Source organism: Enhydra lutris, unplaced genomic scaffold (assembly GCF_002288905.1).
Source record: "Enhydra lutris kenyoni isolate GAN:26980312 unplaced genomic scaffold, ASM228890v2 scaffoldscaffold42, whole genome shotgun sequence".
Taxonomy (NCBI): domain Eukaryota; kingdom Metazoa; phylum Chordata; class Mammalia; order Carnivora; family Mustelidae; genus Enhydra; species Enhydra lutris.
In genome coordinates this window covers 2,208,468-2,229,759 of record NW_019154126.1, presented here as the reverse complement: position 1 = coordinate 2,229,759, position 21,292 = coordinate 2,208,468, and the positions used below count along the sequence as shown (strand labels likewise).

The 21,292-nt window shown below is 45.6% G+C and overlaps 1 protein-coding gene across 1 annotated transcript; it reads left to right on the top strand.

The window, feature by feature from the left end:
* Nucleotides 1-335: 335 nt before the first annotated feature.
* On the top strand, nt 336-20,862 carry LOC111155602 (methionine sulfoxide reductase B2). The gene is made up of 5 exons (XM_022515865.1): nt 336-455; nt 9,317-9,417; nt 13,774-13,850; nt 19,188-19,335; nt 20,104-20,862. Exons 1-5 carry the CDS (start codon nt 344-346, stop codon nt 20,206-20,208), a joined length of 543 nt encoding a protein of 180 aa, XP_022371573.1. The 5' UTR covers nt 336-343; the 3' UTR covers nt 20,209-20,862.
* Nucleotides 20,863-21,292: the final 430 nt, after the last annotated feature.

The following is a 21,292-nucleotide window of genomic DNA, read 5'->3' as shown; positions in this document are numbered from 1 at the left end:
GTGGGGAGGGGTGGTGGAGGGAAGGGCCGAGGGAGAAGCCTGGGGAGGTGGTAGGCACGCCAGAGCACACAGGTGGACAAGGGAGAGGGGCTAGGGAGGGTCAAGCGGAGGCCCGTAGGGGTAGGCGCGGGAAAGGGGTAGGAGGAGCTGGGTGGTGGCAGGACTTAGGAGAGGGGAGGCAGGGATCCTAGAAGCAGTGGGAGGAGAGAAGCAGGAGGAGAGGCAAGGGTAGGCGGGGAGCGGAGGCGGGGCGCGCGGGGAGGGAGGCGGGGCGCGCGGGGAGGGAGGCGGGGCGCGCGGGGACGGCGTGCGTCCGCTCTGCGGGGCCCCCACGCGCGGCGTCATGGCGCTCCTGCTCCGTGCGCTCTGGGGTTTGCCCTTTCGAGGGGCGCCCCTGCGGGCCGTGAGGGGCCTAGCCGGCAGCGGTGGCTCGGGGGCCGATCCCGAGGACCCAGGTAGGACGCAGACCGCACAAGCCCCTCCGCCGCCTCCGGGCTTTCGATTTTACTTCACCTGCCTGGACTAGCGGGCCCGAGCGCTGGTTCCGCACCTGGCGCTTCCTTCTCTAGAAACTTCGTGGTATGCCCGTGCCCGCCCCTCCTTGCAGTCCAGGACGGTGGGTTGTACATTTAGAGGGGTGTGGGTGGTTGTCACTGACTTCCATCCCCTGTAAAATGTCGGGCTCAGGAGCCCCTGGTGTTTATACCCGGACTCCAGGCGAATAATCGCGGTGGTTAGGGCAGCGGCCCGACACCGTGCGCTCCCTCCTGTGATGGCCCTTGGTCTCTTAACACTGTATCCCTCTTAAATTCTGCGTGCTTCTTTTCCCAGGTGAGAAGCAAGCAGTTCAGGCTTTGGATTCCTGTTGATTTGCTTCCTGCCCTTACGTTTCTATGTGTGTGTCCCGGCCCCAGGGAGACGTGTGGACTATTAACTCGTTCCCTTTTAGACTGATAGTCTTTGTTCGTCAGTGGCAGAGACAGGGAAAAGTGTGTGTGTGTTTCTTCGAAATGCCTTTGGCTCCTATGGTGGATTACATTTGCGTTTCACCTTTTAGTATGGAGTCGCCTGTAGACAGACACCTGTGTCAATGGCACTATATTTCAGATACATTTCAGGATAATTTAGTGTTCCCTGTGCATTGGCTTCATGGGCAACTGCCCAGCTGTCCCATCTCTGAATCTGATTGTTATGCGTCCATTGAAGAAATTTAAAGATACCTATCTTCTCTGAAAATGTATCCAGTCAACTTAGAATTCTTTTCATCCCCTGAAGTTTTCAAAATGTATTTTTAAATAAATAAAAGCACAGGCAGTGTGTAGGAGTGGCTGATCCAACATAACTTCCAGTCATGGCCTTCAGCACCTCTTGGTGTCCTAGCCAGCCAACCTGATGATATTTGTTGCATACCTACCAGGTGTCAAGCATTGTTTTTTTTTCTTTTTTTTTTTTTAAGCATTGTTTGTTTTGTTTTGTTTCTGAGAACCACAGGCAAAGGAAACATCATACTTGTGGGCTGGAGCTCTCCTCATTCACCTTTATAGGACAGTGGTTTCAGTGGAAGCTTGTCCTTTATGTTTGTACTGGTGTTGTCAGAAAAATCCTAATGAATTGCCTTAGGAACTTAAGTTCTTCAGCAGCATTTAAAATTCGGCCAGACTCTAATACGTAACAGGAGCTGTGTAACTTATAAGACACCTCCTCCCGGCAGGGTGTCTCCCTTCCTTATTCTAAGGAAATAATTCAAAAGAACAAAGCTATGTGTACAAAGATGTTTTTAACAGCACCACTCTTAAGAACCAGAAACTGGCTATAACCCAAATGTCTATCAGTTAAGGAATACTTGAGTAAACCAGAAAAGTTCAATTCAGCAAACCATTAGGCACCCATTAAAAATTATAGATAGGTAATAGTTTGGTGGCTAAGGGCTTTGGTGTTGATAGTACCACTTCCTGGCTATATGTCTTTGAGCACGTCCTGAACTTGGTAAGCTTAAACCTGGTTTTTTTTCTTCTATAGAATAAGGATAATGATAATAGTAGGGTTGTACAGAATAAATGAAAAAAAATTAAAATGCTTCATCACAATGATTGGCATTTAGTAAGCACACAATAAATGTTAATTATAATTACATAAATAAATGGAAAGAACAAAAGTGTAGCTACATTTAGCCTATGTTATAGACTTAGGGAAGGTTGAGAGAGAAACGAGAAGATGTTGATAATAAGGGAGGACAGTTCTACAGCGCTAAGATTCCTGATATGCAAGAGGCATAACCTCTGTGATTTTGTTGTTGAGACTGACCAGAGCAAAGTCTCTCAGTTGAGACCGAAAAAGGAAAGTAAGTAAGAAGTATCATGGAGAAAACTGTTTTTTCAGGAAAACACTCTAGAAATACTCTGCTAGGAAACCATCCTGAGCATTGCTTAAACCAGTTCAGTCATTGAGTTGGGAAAGAAAACTAGTCTGCAAATTAGAGTGGGCTGGGGATTCTCTCTGTACCAGTTGTAATAGATTCCCTTAGTCTCAACAAGTATTTATTGAAACAAGGCTTGTTTGTTTGTGACACTTGGCAGTATAGCATCTAGGTGACCATATGACCAAGAGAGGGTATTCTTTAAGATTTTGTGTATTTATTTGATGGAGAGAGAGACAGTGAGAGAGGGAATACAAGCAGGGGGAGTGAGAGAGGGAGAAGCAGGCTTCCCACTGAGCAGGGAGCCTGATGCAGGGCTTGATCCTGGGACCCTGGGATTGTGACCTGAGCTAAAGGCAGACGCTTCTCCAAATGAGCCACCCAGGCGCCCCGAGAGGGTGTTCTTTAAAGATGAGAGAATATGTAAGCCCACCTCAGGAAATATATGACCAAGAAGACAGACAAACTATGCTAATCACAGCATAAAGAGAGAAAGGAACCCAAAAGAATCTGAGTTTATCAAAACATAGTTCAAAGAAAAGCTGTATAGCTGTCCAGTACAATAGCGAGAGCAACCAAGTCTTTTCATAGTGAAGATAGCAAGAGGATACAGAGGAAATCTGGAAGACATCCTGCCCCAAAAGGACCAACTCAAGGTACAGGTGATGTGGGCTGAGGACGGAAAACACCCCAATTGTACACAAAAGAATGCAAAGACCAATGCTGAGCGCTCTCTGGCCACTGGTGGCCAAGTGACCTTACTCATGTCTAAATTCTCACTCGTTGTATGTTATATGTACAGGTACCAAATTGTTGATTGGTAAAACCATCAGAATTTACGCATAATGTAATTTTCCTTCAGAATTTAGTTGTTTCCTAAAGCATAGTATATTAGTCGGCTGGAACAGCCACAACAAAATACCACAGGCTAAAAGGTTGAAACACAGACATTTTTTTCTCATCATTCTGGAGGCTGGAAGTTCAAGATCAAAGTATCAGCAGGGTTGGTTTCTCCTGCATTCTGTCTGGTTTGCAGTTGGCCGTTTCTCTGCTCACGCACCACTAGAGTCTCTTCTTCTTCATATAAGGATACTGGTCAGATTGGGCCCATCCTTACACCCTCATGCTAACATAATCCTCTCTTCAAAGGCCCCGTCTCCAAAAAATAGCCATATAGATTAGGACCCACCCATGTGACCTCGTTTGACCTTACTTACCTCTCTAAAGGCCATGTCACCAAATATAGTTGCATTCTGAAGTACTGAGCATTGGGACTTCAACATATGAATTTTGGGAGGACACAGTTCAACCCATAACACTGTGGTTACAGAACCCTCTGTAAATGCAGACCACATATACGCTGACCCGAGAGCCCCTAGCTGACCACTGGTCATTTTGCTATCAAGGCAGAGTTTCTCTTCTCTTTTTTTTTTTTTAAGATTTTATTTATTTATTTGACAGAGAGAGATCACAAGTATGCAGAGAGGCAGGCAGAGAGAAAGGAGGGGGGAAGCAGGCTCCCTGCTGAGCAGAGAGCCCGATGTGGGGCTCGATCCCAGGACCCTGAGATCATGACCTGAGCTGAAGGCAGAGGCTTTAACCCACTGAGCCACCCAGGCGCCCCAGTTTCTCTTCTCTTGACAGAGTCTTCCAGGCTGACAGATTTATAGTTAAATTTGCATAATTGGTGCTCCAAGAGCAACTAGTCTGGACATTGTTACCCACCTATGAAGCCTTTCATACACATCGTGTAAAAGGTACGTACTGATGAGGATTAGTGGAGCCATGAGAAATGTACTTTCTGATCTAAAGGAAGGAGTGATTCTTCCATCTAACAATTTAAATATTAGTTTTAAATTTTAAGCTAAAAAAAAGAGAAGGGGGGGTATCAAAAACAAGTAGTCAGTCTAATACATGTAGTAAAATACAGAACAATTGGAAAGGGAGCTGGGGTTCATCTGGGACTCAGACTTTAGGTTAAAGCTGAAGTGTGGGAGTCCTGCTGAATTTCCCCCTTCTTGAATTCCCACACCCTGGTGTCAACTATTGTACTGCATGTGGAAAGACACTAAGGACCAGGCTTCCAGGAGACAATCCCTTTTTTTTCCTCTCTAATCCATTCTACTTTTTCCCCAAAAGGAGAAGGGAAGATAATAGCAGCTTTCCAGATTATAATTTCCAATCTTAGTACCAAGAGTCAGTTTTCCTCTTAGAAATCCGTAGAAATAATGCAAGATCTTTGCCAAAGCCAAGAGCGGCATGGCAGGACAGGCACTCGAAGGGTAAAGAAAGTGTTTTATCACGGTCCTCTATTACTCCTTTTCCTTAACAGATGTCACTGATAGCCAGGGTTCAGGTTACACACATTCCCCTCAAGACCAGGTAGATTCTGGGAGGAGGAATCATATCCTATTTGCAAATCTTGCTCTTGCCTTCATTGTTTTTCCACTGTTTGAGGTGGCCTTTGTGTGACCAATCCCAGTTAGGTCATGCCGACACATTGGCACTGGCCAAATTTTAGATCTTGCCCTTTGTTGAAGGCTTACAAAATATACACACATCTCTCTGTCTTTTAAACTTCCTAAAATGGAATGCCTTCCATTTCCCTTATGATTCAACACATAGTTACATCCATTAAAACCAGTTCTAATCCTACTTGTCGTGGAGCCCAAAGCAGGGCTTGATCTCACCACCCTGCAACTGAGACCTGAGCTGAGATCCAGAGTCTGACCCACTGAGCCACCCAGGTGCCCCTCCCACTTGCTGTTAAAACAGTAAAAACACCTTTTCCTGATAACCCAGCCAGAAACGATTTCACAGTGTTTCCACCACTCAGTTCGTGGTTAAGCTGGCATTGCTTTGTAAAACTCTTTTATTGTTACCTTGAATAGTTATCTCAGACTTATACAGTCAATAAAATTTTCACAATTTAACTGGGCTCCCATATTTCATCTACCCAAGGTCAAGCTCAAGAACAGCTTCACAGCTCTCGCCTTTTTCTCCTAAATGATCAATTTATCCTCTTCGCGGGATCATTCCCAACAGCGTACTAGAATACTGTGAACTTTCTCATCCGAAAAAATGCCCTTGACCTCACTTCCCCTTCCAGCTACCTCCAGAACTCCTGAAAGGACTTACCTCTTTGCACTGTCTCCTTTCCTTCCTCCTATTCTATATCAAATCTGTTGCAGTCAGAGTCACGCACACATACAAACACATACACACACACTCTCTCTCTCCTCCACCTAAACTGCTTTTTCAGGCCACCGCTGACCACCACATTGCTAAACCCAATAGCTACTTATTAGTCATCTCTGTCCAGGACACCACATTCTTGCAGTTTCCTTCCTACCTCTCTGTCTGCTTGTCCCCATCTCCTCAACCTGTGTATCTTGGAGTGTCTCCAAGTCCAGCATGTGGGCCTCTCTGTTCTCTCAACAGTCACTGACTTGGGAATCTTCCAGGCTCATGGCTTTAAATAACACTAACGCCGAGGAGTCCCAGATTTACATTTCCACCTTGGACTTCTCCCCAGTTTCTAAATCTATATATCCAACTGCCTACTTGATATCTCCATTTGAATAATACTGAACCGAATATTGAATTTTAAAAATACTGAATTTTTACTAACAAGGCTCCAAACCTGTTCCTCCCGTAGGCTTCCCCAGCTTCTACTGCTCAGACCAAGAAACTTGGAGTAGTAGTGCCCCTTGACCGTGTTCTTTCTTGTACGTCAGCAAATCCCCCAGCTCTGCTAGCAGAATACGTCTGGTGTGTAACCCCTCTGACTATGGCCACCACCCTGATGTGGGACTCTTCCATCTCTCAACCATGTTATTAAAATGTCCTCTGTCCTGGGTGCCCTGCTGCAACCTTTGTCCTCCTTCAACTTCTTTTAGTGTATCAGCCAGTAATCCTTTTAAATACAGTAGGTCATGTCATTCCTCTGCTTGCCTTCCAATGACTTCTACACTCACTCAGAGTAAAAGCGTAGCCTTCAAGATTCTCGTTGGTCTGCCCCCTTCCCATTAGCTTTCTGCTGTGAATTCTACTGACTTTCCTGCTCACTCCACCCATTCCCCCTGGCCTTCCTGCTACTCACCAAACACACCAAGCACCCCCAACTAGTTTTTTTCTCTTGCCTACATTCTCCTCTCCTAGGTATTCACATGGCATATTTTCTCATCTCAGTGTGACAGCACTGAACAGTTTGGGGCAGTGAGAAAAAAGAAGTGGTGCAAATAGGGGAGAGCATACAAATTAGACTTTTGTGATCGTCAATACTGGAGAGAATAATGGTGGCCTGATCCATGGTAGTGTCAGAGGGGTAAGAAGGAGCAGATCCTGGAGTTACTTAGGAGGTAGAACCAACATGGCTTGGTGCAAGGAAAAGGGAAGAGTCATGTGTTGATGGTCTGGCATTCTGGCTTGAAGCGTGGGGTCAGTGAGCTAGAACACGTGAGAGGAGGGGCAGATTTGGGTTGGGGCAGGAGAGGTACACGAAGTCCTTCTGTATGTGGTGTTTGAAATGGGACATCCTCGTTGAGATATCCAGGTATGTTTATAAATGGATCTGGAATTCTGTAGAGATCTAGAATGGAGGGTAAAAGAGATTAGGGAATCTTACCATGTGGATGGTACTGTAAGCTACTCATTGGATAACATCACTCGGGGCACATCACTTGGTGTGGTGATAGAAGCAAGCCTAGGGCAATAGTTTCATCTGAAGAACACCAGTATTCGGGGATGGCTAGAGGGAGTGGGGCTGAGGAAGGATGCTGACAAGGAATAACAGGAAAGACAAGAGTATTGGGTGCCATGGAAGCCAAGGGAAATAAAAGCTACCACAGGAAAATGTCAAGTGTCAATACTACGGAGAAATGAGAGAGAAGGACGCCGTGTTCTAGGTTTTACTGAGAAGTCCTCAGTGGGCTCAGAATGTCCTCAGAATGGCTGCAATGCAGGGGTGCAGGACAGGGGGTGCTTGTCTTCAGTGCGTCACACACGGAGGCACACGATGTTGGCTTGCCCCACTGTTGGTGATGCTAATGTGGCTTACTTGGTTAAGGTGATGACTTGTTCATTTTTCATTGTAAAGGTACCTTTTCTTCCTTTGCAATTAATAATATTTTGAAAACGTGTAACTCTTCCATTCTTCAACAGTCTCCCACCCAGGGTTGTAGAATCCCCTAATGATTCTTACTTGACTTAGTTATTATTTTAGTGATTATAAAGATTTTTTAGGTTTATCATACCAGGCACCTGGGTAGCTCAGTAGGTTAAGCGTCTGCCTTTGGCTCAGGTCATGATCCCAGGGTCCTGAGATGGAGTCCCAAGTTGGGCTCTCTGCTTGGCGGGGAGCCTGCTTCTCCTGCTCCCTCTGCCATTCCCCTCCCCCACCTTGTGTTCTCTGGCTCTCTCTTTCAAATAAATAAATAAAACCTTCAAATAAAAATAAAAGATTTATCATTCCTTGTCCATTTATTACTTGGCATTCTGCCTGGTACCTCTGAAAGGGACTGAGCAGTAATAATTGTCACATAAATGCATTTTGCTTTGCTCCCCAAGAAATGAGTTCCAGAAAAATTGTGTGTACCTGAGCTATATTTTCATAGGCAATTTCAGAGGTGTATTTCTAGAGTAAACAGGAAATTCCTGTAGCCTTGTAAAAAGTCCTTAAGAAAGGACAACTTTTAATATAGTTAACAGATTAAAAACCTTTTAATAAAATATAAACAACCATCAGCAATCAATAATATACAATACTGAACATACCATATTGTATAGTATTATGAGCTAGCAGCGAAGAGAGAAGTTTTTTCTTACCTAAAAGATAATTTAGGACCTCCTCTTGGTAACCAAAAATGAATTTCAAATACGATTTTTCAGACACGTTTCATATTTCATGGTAATACCACAAGTGTCTAACCTTTCATCTTTGTTGCTGTGATCAGCTTACTAAGCCTCCAGCCCTCTTATTTTCTCATTTGTAAGTCGAGGTGGACAGATTATAAAATCCTTTCCAATTTTTAGTGTTGGATGATTTGAAACATTGATTCTATAAGTCAGGCTTCCCACTCCCCTTTGGCTAAAAAGAGTATTGTCCCAGTTGCTTGTTCACACTCACTGGGGTAAGGGGAGTAAGATGGAGGCATTGGAATAGATTCTGGTCGGTCCCCATTTCCTTCTAGGGGCATTGGCTCTAGGAGTCTCTCCTTTGTTCCACACAAGAAGATTTTTTAATAAAGACCTCCGTCGACAAACAAAATCAGAGAGATTTTTCTAAACCGGCCAAGGAGAAGAGTTTAATAACCCACTAGCTCAGGGTTCTTTCCTCTCCATCACTCAGCTTCTCCCAGCCGTATCCCGACAGGAAATACTCCTCTGAGCGGAGTACTAGAAGGGAACCTGAGGGGAATTTAGTCTGCATTATTCCATATTTCAACCGCCTCTTTAGCTTCTGGGCCCCAGCGGGACCGGAAAACTGCCTGTTTGCTGCTTCTCTCTTGTGAAACTAATGAGTCCATTGAAGCATTTTGTACTGGAGCTTTCCGGCCCCTGTGAACTGGGAGAGAAGGGCGCGGCCTTGTGCTGCCCATGGCCATGCATGTCAGGAGAGAAGCTAAAGAAAAAGCGTCACTGCGCCTTTTTGTTTTAATTTTTAAAAATTCCTCTTGAGGGCGCCTGGGTGGCTCAGTGGATTAAGCCGCTGCCTTCGGCTCAGGTCATGATCTCAGGGTCCTGGGATCGAGTCCCGCATCGGGCTCTTTGCTTGGCAGGGAGCCTGCTTCCCTCTCTCCCTCTCCGCCTGCCTCTTTGTCTACTTGTGATCTCTCTCTGTCAAATAAATAAATAAAATCTTTAAAAAAAAAAAAAAAAAATTCCTCTTGAACAACACAGGTTCTCTCACGAAGCATGAGCCGTCCCTCAGCAAGGGCGAATGGCGGAGGAAGCTGACTCCAGAGCAGTTCTATGTCACTCGAGAAAAAGGGACCGAACCGGTAAGCTCCCCGATGATAGTGTCGTGGCTGGGGGGGCTTGGGGGGGACCGGAGGGCGGGTTGGGATAGATGCAGCTGCAGAAGCCCACTCCCCTGCTTCCCCTCCTCCACTCTGGCCCTCCCAGTCTCCCTCTCAGGCACCGGGCTCCATCGCTTGTAGGAGACCCCGATGCCTCTTCTGCCTCCTCCGTAACCCTCCAGCTGCTCTGCTCCTCTCCCCTCTCGCTGGGGGAACGGCATGTGCAGCCTCCACTATTGCGGCTGCCGCTCTCTACAAGGTGACCAAGGAGGGGCCCCTGGGTGACTCAGGCAGTTCAGGGGTGAGGTGTTTGCCTTTGGCTCAGGTCATGATCCCGGGATCCTGGGCTCCCCCGTTTTGTGCCCTGTGCGCTCTTGCTCTCTCTTTCTCTCTCTCTTTCTGGGTCACGAAAGTAAAATCTTAGAAAAAAAAGGCAGAAGAGATCTAAAAAACACAAATCCAGCCACATCCCCCCACTGCTAACAATCCCTCAGGGGCTTCCCACACTTCCAAGGTAAAGAAGAAAGTTTACCAATGGCTTATTAGGCCCTGCAGGCTCTGCCCCTGCCTTCTGCTCCTATCCTCAGTCTGGCTGTTTTTCTTTTTCTTCCCCACACTTGGAGCACGCTGCCCTTCTTTCAGCTCTCAAACGCCCTGGGCTCCCTTCTCCCTAAGGCCCTCACCCCTGTGTCCTTCTTCTCTCCTCTCACCTCACCCCGTTCACTCAGACCTTCCTTTCAGCCCTCAGTCCCAATCCCATGGGCTCAGGGAAGCCTTTTCTTGGCCCCGAGCTGGGCTTGCTTTTCCCAGCACTTTCCCTTCAGAGCACTTGCCGTTGCAGGGACGGCTCTGGCACCGCGCGTGGTGCCCTGCTAGAGCCGGCGCTCAGAGAGGACGTTTCTGTGAATACTGAGTGAGGGCGGGCTGGGAGGCGCAAACGATATTTAAACGCCTTAAACGCCGTTCAAGACATCATCCTGAGCAGCACGTCCGCCCCTTTCTTCCTTTCGTTCCTTTCTAGAGGGAATTGCCCTGAGTGGTTCCTCATTATAGTTCTGTTTTCCTAGCACAGCTTCTTCACAAGTCATCTGTCTTAGACCTAAATATAACCGTTGGAATGGAGCCGCTGAACGTTGTTACTAGACATTCTGCTTCGTGAAGCGGGCCCCAGGCAGTGGGCCACAGCGGTTTTGCAAAGCTGTAGAGAATTTCTCTTTGCTTTCGCAGTCCCCGCAAAGTTCAGACCGTGTGCGCGTGGCCCTGTCATCACGGCGCACCCTCAACTTCTCTGATGCTAACGTCGTTAGGCCGGCAGATCCCCCAGATTCTTGCTAAGTACTGGTATTTTTCCAAACCTCCTGTGGGTTGGATTTTCATGACGCTTCATAGGGAAAGAGACACAGTCACTACCGCAGGTGGTTGGGGGCCACGTGTGAGGCTCCGTGTGCAGTACACGGAGTACCCCCAGCAGATTTAAACCAGCCCCTTCCCAGGGACACAACCCGGCGGGGTTTGGTATATGTACAGAGCCTGGAGATGAGCTGACAGATGTTGAGGAGAATAAGTCTGTGGGATTCTCAAACAGATGGTGCAGTGTACTCTGCGCGTTTGCCGTCTTACAGAATGAGCATCATCCGTTATTTTAAGTAATGTTATAATCCCTTTCAGTTGGTCCATGTCCACATGTAACTTTCTAGAATGGTGCCGAACCCACCGTAAGCCTGGCTAACATAAGGGGAGTAACACATCTCAGTTTTCTATTTGGTAACTCAAACTTGAGAGTTCAGTTGCGCATGTTTTGGTCAGGCAGCACGTGCACTCTGCTAGACGCCACGAAGGGTTTACAGCCTCGCTGCGCAACAGCTCAAAGTCACATATTGGTAGAAGGCAGGTTTCCTGCAGGCCTTCCTCTGTGCACCCCACAGATCTGCTCTCCACATGCTTCGCTCTGCTCTCCACATGCTTCGCTCTGCTCTGGGCTCCGGGAATAATAACATGCCCCCTTCCCTCTGGCTACTGCTCGAGCTTGGCCAGAGGATGATGTTAGCATGGTCAGAGGACACGGCAGGGAAATCGGGACCCAGGGTCCTCTAGTGCAGGCTGTAGCTCCTGCCGGCCCACAGGCTCTGGTAACTGCCCCTCTCTTTGTCCCACGGGCCTCATAGGTGGGTGTTCTCAGAGCCCCTGGCCCTCCCAGTGCTTCGTCCTCCCTTGCTGGTTTCTGTTGGTCCTGTCCCCACCTTTGTAAATCGTTCTGTATGAAATTATCTGCAAATCACCTCTTTGAGTGTGCCATCTGTTTCCAGCAGGCACGTTGTACTGACTGGGTCAGAGGAGGGAGAAGCCCCATTGGTCCAGACAGACTGCCTTTGGGCCACTATAGCCCGACGGAAGGGCTTAAACAGCAGATGTTTATGTATAAATACATACATATATTTCTCACGGTTCTGGAGGCTGAGAAGTCTAAAATTAAGGTGCTGGCCAGTTCACTTCTGGTTTCTCCCCCCACCTCTGTAACATTAGCTCCCAGACCAGCACTGGGTACGTACTAGGTTTTCAAGTAAATATGAGAATGAACAATTGAGATAGAAGTTGAGTTTGGCTCTAAACAAATGACAGGACTTCCACAGAACTGAGGGAGGAGGAGGGAGACATTGGGAAATTAAGAGGCCGTGAAAAGATGTCACTTCATGAAATTCCTCAGCTAAGGATTCCTTTTTATTTATTTATTTTTTTACTGTGATACCTGTTGCCTGTTACTTCCTCTGTCCGTCCGCCCCCTGCAATGACCAAATTATATTTTGAATTTTGTCAGACTGTCTGCATCCTAGGAGTAGACTTTCCAGACCAGCTTCAGGACGGGTAGCCCTTTGACACATGAGTCCCGTTAGCCCAGGTTCCCACCTGGGAACTGGTGGAACTTTGTGGTGGATGCCGATTTGTGCCAAGGTTGGGAGGCGCCATCAAGGGAACAAGCCATAAAAAGACCAGCTTACACTGTTCAGATTTCTGCAGCTAAGTTTAGAGTCTTTAAAGAGGGAAAACGTCCAAGTGTGCCCCGATGGTAGGCTCAGTGGGTTATTTTGAAATTGTCCATTATACGGCTCACTGAAAATGTGCTGTTAATACTACCACAGGGAATGTGAATGTTTAACCTGTGAATCTGTTGAGTTGGGAAATCTAGAAAGGTCAGAAGAGTCCAGCTCATTCCTTAAGTCAGTTCTGTGACTTGGTGACCCATTCTGTGCCTTGGCTTCTCTTTCATCCCCTAAAATGGGATAGGGCTTGCCAGCAGGTCGTGGATCTTCCGTGCTTGGCTTGTATCAGAGGTTTGTTGCTGTTGAGGGTTTTTTTTTTTTTTTCCTTTTAATTTACTTTAACAGAAGGAATTGGGCAAGAAGGTCTCTGTTTCTTTCTTTCTTTTTTTTTTTTTTTTTTAAACAATGAAATCTAGGGCACCTGGGTGGCTCAGTGGGTTAAAGCCTCTGCCTTCAGCTCAGGTCATGATCTCAGGGTCCTGGGATCAAGCCCCTCGTCGGGCTCTCTGCTCGGTGGGGAGCCTGCTTCCCCCTCTCTCTCTCTCTGCCTGCCTCTCTGCCTACTTGTGATCTCTGTCTGTCAAATAAATAAAATAAAATAAATCTTAAAAAAAAAACAATGAAATCCAGTTTTCAAAATAGCATTTTGAAAGGTACTGACTTGGCAGATTCATTGCTTCAAGTCTCCTGTGTTTTTTGGGGAGACCTTTGAAAACTTACAAACTCTTTAAGCCACAGTTAATGAGATAATTTCATCTAAGTAGTAGCTTCAGTACTGGGATAATCTAACTCATTATTTAAACATTTATTAACTATGTCGTGTCCTAAACAGCATGATGTGAGGCACGTTAAAGGCACAACCATGAGCCCACAGAGCTATCCGTTTTATGTATTTATATTCTATCTTTAATTGGAGATTTCACAGTGTTTTAGACAGTGGACTGGATTCCTATTGTATTAACTCCTTTGAGATGAGGACTGAAATTTTATGCAATCCAGAGGAGTGTTCTCTCACTTTTCCATGGACTTTGATGTTCTTGGATGAAAGGTGCTATATAAATGCAAAGCATTATTAATGTCATAATTTGAATTTTTGGCCCCATAAAGGCCAGGTTGTGATAAGCCTGCAAGGCTGCTTCATTGGGCGGGTTATAATTTCCTCTCCAGTGATATTTGGACTTTGTCAAATTAGTACAAAAATTCCTTTATTTGGGGACCGAATCTTGGATTTAAATCTGCTGTATAATCTCCTGCTGGTGTTATGAGAAGCCTACACCTGATCTGTCTAATTTACTTTCAGCCTTTCAGTGGAGCCTATCTGAATAACAAGGAGTCAGGAATGTATCACTGTGTATGCTGTGACAGCCCACTCTTCAGGTAAGGCTCAAGAGAGGTACTGGAGAAGAGACCTCCAGATTTCTTACAGCTCTGTCTCATTCGAAGCCTTGGATAAATACACACCCGTGTTATTTTTAATTGCCCTCCTCATTTGGCATGGCTGCTCTAAGGAGAGCTATTTCTATAAAGTACTTGCCCCTCTTGATTATTTCCAGCATTTAGAGCAGTTGAGACTTCTTAGCCTATATTCTTTCTTCCTGTTTCCCTGAGAAATAGCAAACAAATAAAACTTCATAAGCACCTTAAGATAATGCTATTAGAATATTTTCCTGGGAAAGTATTTAAAGAAATCTAAACCATAATTGTATTTGCTTGGCCCTGTGATTAAAACTATATCTCTCTGAGGGAAAATGGGTTTATAATTTAATTTGGGAAATGTAGAATTTTATGAGGATAGATTCCCCACAGTGCTTGACAGTAGTGAATACCGTGCCCTCTTCTATATAGCTAAAAGTAAATTTAATTGTCCCTTGATTTCAAAGCCTCTTTTAAGTCAATCAGGATCTGAAATCTTTCAACAAAGGCTTTTTTGTTTAGACATGCAGGAAACAGTCTAAAAAAAGTAGATTCGATGAAGAAGAAAGGAAAACATCTTTGAAGTCCTGTTTTCAGAACTTCAAAGATAATTTTCCTTTCTTCTGCATCAACTCTAAATCGGTTTAGAATAAAATATAAATCAAGCCAGCTCTGTGAATCTTCCATTAGGCAGTGCTTCATTATGTCCTCTGGGCTTTGAGCAAACCGGGCTTTCTTGGGCTGCTGGCCGCTAATGGAGGCCGAATTTGGAAAACCAGACCCCACCTGCAAGGATGGGGAACAATTAGGATTGATTTCCCCTCGTGCCTAAGGAAGGGCAGGTCTTTGCTCAGATTCATTCACTGTATCAGTGGCTGGTGTGGAGACATCTAAGATAGCTGTTGACCCAGGATGGCCTGGGGAAAACTAAGAGAAGCAGCTTAATCTTAACATAGTAAAATGTGGGACACATATTTCTGAGACATTAGCTATTCCTTGGCCTTTGGTTCTGTTAAGGAGGAGAAACAGGACCTTGAGATGGCCAAGCTGCTTTTTGTCAAAAAAAGGCGTACAATGTGAAGATGTAAAGGACTGCCTTGTCACACTGTGGTAACCAGACAGATGTTCTTTCCTATCTTTGGACTGTGAAAACAGAAGATGAGAAGTCATTCTTGTAAGAGCATCCTTCTACTTAGCATTCTTCATTTTTCCACATCGTTGGTGTTCTGGTTTCTACACTGGCAAAGTTGAGACCTTTTCCTACCCAGTGCCCACCATCCCCTCACCACAGCGGCCAGTCATGGAATCACAGAATGTTGGAGCAGGGTGGGACCTGAGACCAGAGCACAAAGCTCTGTCCAGTGGAAATGTCTATGATCATGGAAATGTTCTATATCTGCTCTATCCAATATGGTAGCCACATGTGGCTCTTGAGCACTCAAAATGTTGCTTGAAGATGAATCTTTAATTTTACCTAATTTTAACTAATTTGAACCCAAAAGCCCACATGTGACCAGTGGCTACTGTATTAGCACAAGGCTAGTCCAAAGTAAGGAAATTGAGTGACCATCCGCAGGTCACTGAGATAGTGAAGCAGTCAAGACTAACAGAAGAACAGCCGATTCTCCAAAAGTCGTCTAAAGACCCGTATACTGAGCTGCCAGTTCACCAGCCTTATGTGTTTCATTTTTAATCATTTAGTTTCAGTTGAAAAGTTTCTATTTTCTTTTCTTAGGGACTGTGGTATAAGTTTCTATTCCATTTTCCTGCTGCTACTGCTGCTGCTCTGAGACTGGGAGACATAAGATATTTATAAGAATCTTCTATGTTCCAGAACAAACTCTTCTTAAAGATGCATTTGTTTATAGGACAGACAATATAGTAGAGTGGCTAGGGTGCTTGGGTGTACCTGGCCCCATTGCTGTGTGACCTTGGGCAAGTCTCTTAACCGGTCCATGCCTTGATTTCCTCACCTGGAACGTGGCAGCATGGCAGCGGCACTGACTTCAGCAAGCTGTTGAGAGGATCAGCCAAGTTCTGAGGTAGCACGTGCAGAAGCACCCGGGCCGGTCCTGGCACATGCCAAGCACTCAGTACACGAGAGCAACAATTCTTAGAGGGAGAGCCTTCTTTGGGCCATCTGTATGAATCAGTCTTTGATAATGAGGAATTCTTGTGAGTATGTGCCAGTTAATGAGAATCTGTAAGTGGAGATTATATTCCTGAGCATGCTTCCCATTCAAGAGGGTAGTCTTGGGAATATTTTTCTGTTTTGCCTCTCATTTCCCACCCCCCACCCCACCCATCCCCAGTGTCCAGCCTTAATAATAGCAAGCAGGGGTGGAGAAAAAAAATAAACATCCCTACAAATGCTTGTATAGGTAGAGTCAAAATGAGGCGAAAAGTTGGTCAACCAAGAGTCTAATAGATGTGGGACCACTGTCTCTGGGCTGTTAGGGCCCCTGCTGCCCACAACGATGCTGCCTTCACAACACGACCATCGTGGTGCGTGTTCCTGGAGACACGCCTCCTCTCCACACTAGAGGCCTCTGAGCCAAGGTTTCAGGGCAGGAACACTCGTAGGATGTCATCACTCCCCTGGGAACTCCAGACTGTTGCTTTACTAACCTTGGAATCATGTGGCTTTGCCCCTGCTTCCTGTGTTCCCCCTTTCTTCTCCCCCCCCCCACCCCTGTATACCAGCTCTGGAAGTATTTATTAAAATCGACTGTGGGTCCACATCTTTCATGCTCCTGCCTGTCTTTAGAATAGAGGGGATCTGAGAGCCTGATGATGTTCCTTGCCTTTTACATAACCCCCGGCTGTCCCACATGTTATAAAAAACCAAGTAATATCGGTGAGAAACTTCTTCTGTGTTCCCATTCCTCCAAATGAATGGAAATTCTTCTAAGACGTTAGAGGTGTCAGGTCTCACCAGGTGCCTCTGTTGTTGGTTCAGGGGCTGTGGAATTTCCAGAAATGAAGCAAAACCAAAGCAAATAACCATAGAACAAACATACAAACACATAACACAAAAACACGTAACAAAAAAGCAAAACTAAAAAAATACCTTTAAGTGTATCTGAAAAGAGATGATGCAGTATGGTTTTAGTTTTTCAAGGGAGATCCTTATAATCTGCTAATCATTTAAATATTTATATTGGAACTTCAAACTGGCCTTAAAGTTAGATCTCCACTCTTAAATTGTGTATAATGGGCCTCTCATATTACCTGGTAAAATCTCCATATTCTGTACATTGCATTAATAAAGATTTATTGTTTCCCATAAACATTTTAGATGAGTTTTTATTAGTCTTAGATTCATTCATTAAAAAATTTATTATATTCATAATTCTCCATCAAAATGCCTTTAATCATCACTAGCTACATGTAACATTAAGGGGTGGAAAGGCTGTGATTAAAAGATACTTAAAATGTTTTTCCCTGGGCTAGGGTGGCTCAGATGAATAGTTTTGAACTCTTTCAAAAAGGTTCCAAAAAAATTGGACCCATGGCTGCTCAAATTCCATGGATATCTGTTATTAATAGTAATGATTTTTTTAAAAAATGTAGCTACTGACTTACATACCATACGTCTGACACTGCTAAGTGCACTATACCTAGAAAGTTTGTCAGGTAATCCTCTGAGCAGACTTGGAAGGTAATAAGGCCATTAATGTTCTATCCATTAGTGCACTGAGGCTTTAAAAGATTAAATAACTTGCCCAGGTCACACGGATGTATCAGAGCCTGGAGTCATGCCCCAGCCTTTCAGAAGTCAAGGCCCTTACTCCTCCAAGTTCTAAAATCCTGGTCTGAGGACCCCGGGAGTTCCTGGGACCTTTCTAGGGGATCTACAAGGCCCTCTCTTTTCTAAGTGGGTGCCCGTGAGGCCACGTCCTCTTTCTATACTTGAATCAAAATAAGATTGCAACAGACTGAATGCAGAAGCACATATGAAGAGTCAGTTGTCTTTTCTTTTTTAAGCTAGGCGTTACAGAGATTTGCAGAATTGTAAAACAATGCAACTCTTCGTTTTGAAAAAAATAATTTACCAGGTAATGAATTTATTATTTTTTTAAAATAACAACATGGAAATATTTTTAAATTCTGTTATAATTTCTAATTTGTTAAGCATTGATCTACATAATTCATGTAAAGGAAAGAAGTCCTCAGTAATTTTTTTAGTGTACAGCAGTCTTGAGATGAAAATGTTTGAGAATGACTGCATCACACTAGACTTTCTGCTGGGGTTTGTGCTCTAAATCAGGCTTCCTTCTGTGTTCTTAGCCTCTGGATTTGAGTATTTGCTACTTTTCCTTCTCTTTGCCCAGCTTTTTGGAGTTTTTTTGGGGGGGGGGGTTGTTTTTGTTTTTGCAGAGTTTACAATGCATTTCTCTCAGTCTTCCTTAGAGAAAGAACTGTCTCCCTGCCATTAAAAAGCTTTCACTCTATTTTCCTAGTGCCTTTTAAGGGAGCTCCCCTTCAGAGCACTTGGAGAGTAGGTCTGTGGCGAGTGGATTCGCTTGTTGCTCTCCGGCTCCTCCCATCGGCCCCCCTGGCCCTCTCCCACCTCAGCATCCTGAGTTCCTGTGGGACTTGCCCGGAAGGGTCCCTGCACTGCCGCGACTGGCTCAGATGCCCCGGCTTCTTGACTAATGATCATTGTGCACGTTCACGGGCACTTACCTTGTGCCCACAGAATATCTCTGTAAATCCTCAAGACATCTCCCTAACATGGGTCCTTTCAGCCCCGTGCTACAGATGAGGCCTGGAGCGGGTACAGAGCTTGCCCAGTGTCGCCCAGCTAAGAAAAGGCAGAGGCAGCTTTGGAATCCCCGCAGGCAGGCAGGTAGCCCGAAGGGCCCGCTGCTGACAGGGGGCGTTTCATCAGGCCTCCCGCTGCTGGGCCCAGACCTTCATGCCCTCCTGTGACCACAAATGTCACATTTCCGTTTCCCCCTTTCCTACGTGTGGAGCCCTTGGATTTGATCTGGGTTTCCTAACATGCATCACAGGTCACAAAGACCCTAGTGTTTCTCGGTCCCTGTCAGACATGGAGAGAGAAGCCTTCAGCATCAAAGGAACAAGAGGTCCTTTGACGACGGTGAGACGTGTTTGGTCGTGAAAGTGCAGTGGACACAGTTCCCATGAACGGACCGCTGCTGTGACTGGCCTGGAGATCTGGCAGAGGAGACAGGGGAGCAGACCCTGCTGGGTGGAAAAAGGAGCTGGGGCATAAAATGCTCTTTGTGTGTTAATCACGTCTCGGCAGCTGCAGGGTCCGAATGTCTTCCACAGTTCCGACCGCAAGTACTGCTCCGGCTCCGGGTGGCCTGCGTTTTCTGAGGCACACGGGGCGTCTGGCTCTGATGAAAGGGACGCGAGCATCCTGAGGCGTGTGGACACCTCGTTAGGATTAACTCGCACCGAGGTTGTGTGCAAGCAGGTGGGGGTTTTTTGTGTTGTTTCGTCTGTTTGGTTTTTCCCGGTGCTGCCCCAGCCCAGGCGCCACAGAGAGCCTATGTGATTAAAACATGGGAGTACCTTTGTCACTCCAACACGCCGGGTTTCTGCGCTTGCTGCTTCTGACCCCTCTCTCCGTGATTCTGGGCACTGTCGGGAAGAGAAAGAACCTTCCGGAGCCACTGTGAGGTAGCCTCTCCCAGTTCTAGCCTAGGAATTGTATTAATGCTTTACATGCATCGTATCAAGGAATCATCACAACTGCTTTATTAAGTAGTGTAATTGTTAGTTCCCATTTTATAGATGAATAAATCAAGGCCTAAGTTAAATACCTTGCTCGTGTTCTCACTGATAGCTATTTACCGCTACCGTGCCTTGCATTCTCTCACTTTTTTTTAAAGATGTATTTATTTATCTGAGAGAGAGAATGTACACTCGCCTGACAGTGAGAGTGGAGAGAGGGAAAGAGGGAAAGAATCCCAAGCAGACTCCCCCCTGAGTGGGGAGCCGACGTGGGACTTGGTCTTGGGACCCGTGTGATCATGACCTGAGCCAGAACCGAGTTGGGCACTCAACTGACTGAGCCACCAGGCGCCCCTGCATTCTTTGCTTTCCTACGTGCATGCTGCAGGGATGGACTTTTCCCCACACAGACACCGGACTGGGGCGGTCATGTGGGGTTCACCTGTCTAGTTTCACATAAAGAACTTTGTCTCAGTGGAGAAATGACAGAGGCTTCTCTCCTTTGCAGTGCGAAGCCCACCTTGGCCATGTGTTTCCTGATGGACCTGGGCCTAGTGGTCAGAGGTTTTGCATCAACAGTGTGGCCCTGAAGTTCAAACCAAGGAGACACTGACCATCTCCAAGAATCCCTTTCTGTCACCACTGCTTCATTTACACCCTCAATTTTCAGTTTATGTTGAATGACTTGTTTTATTTACTACCAAAGTAGTAAATAAGTTAAGTTTGTGCTGGCACCAAGCAAGTCCCCACTTCTGTAATTGATTTGCCTGGAATCAACCCAACCCCAATTTCAGCTTAGAGGGTGGAATTCCATAGAATGACCGAGGGGCATCCATTTCTATCCAGTTGACTTCTGTCGGCTTTGCCTGGGACCAGAGGGCATGACTCTTTGGGGACAGTAAGAAACTAATGGACTACAAACCAGAAATTCTTACAAAACTACCCAGAACTTTCCATGCACTAAGTCCTTTGTGGACATATGTAGGTGAGGGATCAAGAGAAAAGAGGAAGGAAATATGGGATTAGAGTGATCAACAATCCCAGCATTGAAAGAAGTACCGGGGACTCGGACTGTGGAAGAGCGGCATTTGGGAGGCATACATGGTGATCAGTGGGATGCGTGGTTCTTCTTCAAAATTTTAGAATGTCTTGAACATTCTGATTCATCCTTTCTACTGGCAAATAAATTCCAAGGAGGTTTGTTAGATTTCAGTGATAACAAGTAAAAGTGGCTACAAAGTTAAGCTTGAACATGTTCAAATAAAATATTTAGTAAAATTTTATGTGTGCTTTTTGTCTGAGTCTGTGAAGTTTCTCTTTTATAAAAACAACACTGTGGGGCGCCTGGGTGGTTCAGTTGGTTAAGTGTCTGCCTTCAGCTCAGGTCATGATCCTAGAGTCCTAGGATCTAGTCCTGCATTGTTCTCCCTGCTCAGCAGGGAGTCTGCTTCTCCCTCTTTCTTTGCCCTGCTCCTGCTCGCTCTATCTTGTTCTCTCTCAAATAAATAAAATCTTTTAAAACCTGGAATTTTTTTTAATTTTTTTTAAATATTTTTATTTATTTATTTATTTGACAGAGTCAGAGATCACAAGTAGGCAGAGCGGCAGGCAGAGAGAGAGCGGGAAACAGGCTCCCTGCTGAGCAGAGGTCCTGATGCGGGGCTCAATCCCAGGACCTTGAGATCATGACCTGAGCT

Bases quoted from the DNA above. Each gene is read 5' to 3' on its own strand.
- LOC111155602 (XM_022515865.1), top strand. From the start codon at position 344: ATGGCGCTCCTGCTCCGTGCGCTCTGGGGTTTGCCCTTTCGAGGGGCG. The intron at 9,418-13,773 runs GTAAGCTCCCCG...ATTTACTTTCAG, and splicing joins GAGAAAAAGGGACCGAACCG to CCTTTCAGTGGAGCCTATCT. The intron at 13,851-19,187 runs GTAAGGCTCAAG...TGTCTTCCACAG, and splicing joins TGTGACAGCCCACTCTTCAG to TTCCGACCGCAAGTACTGCT.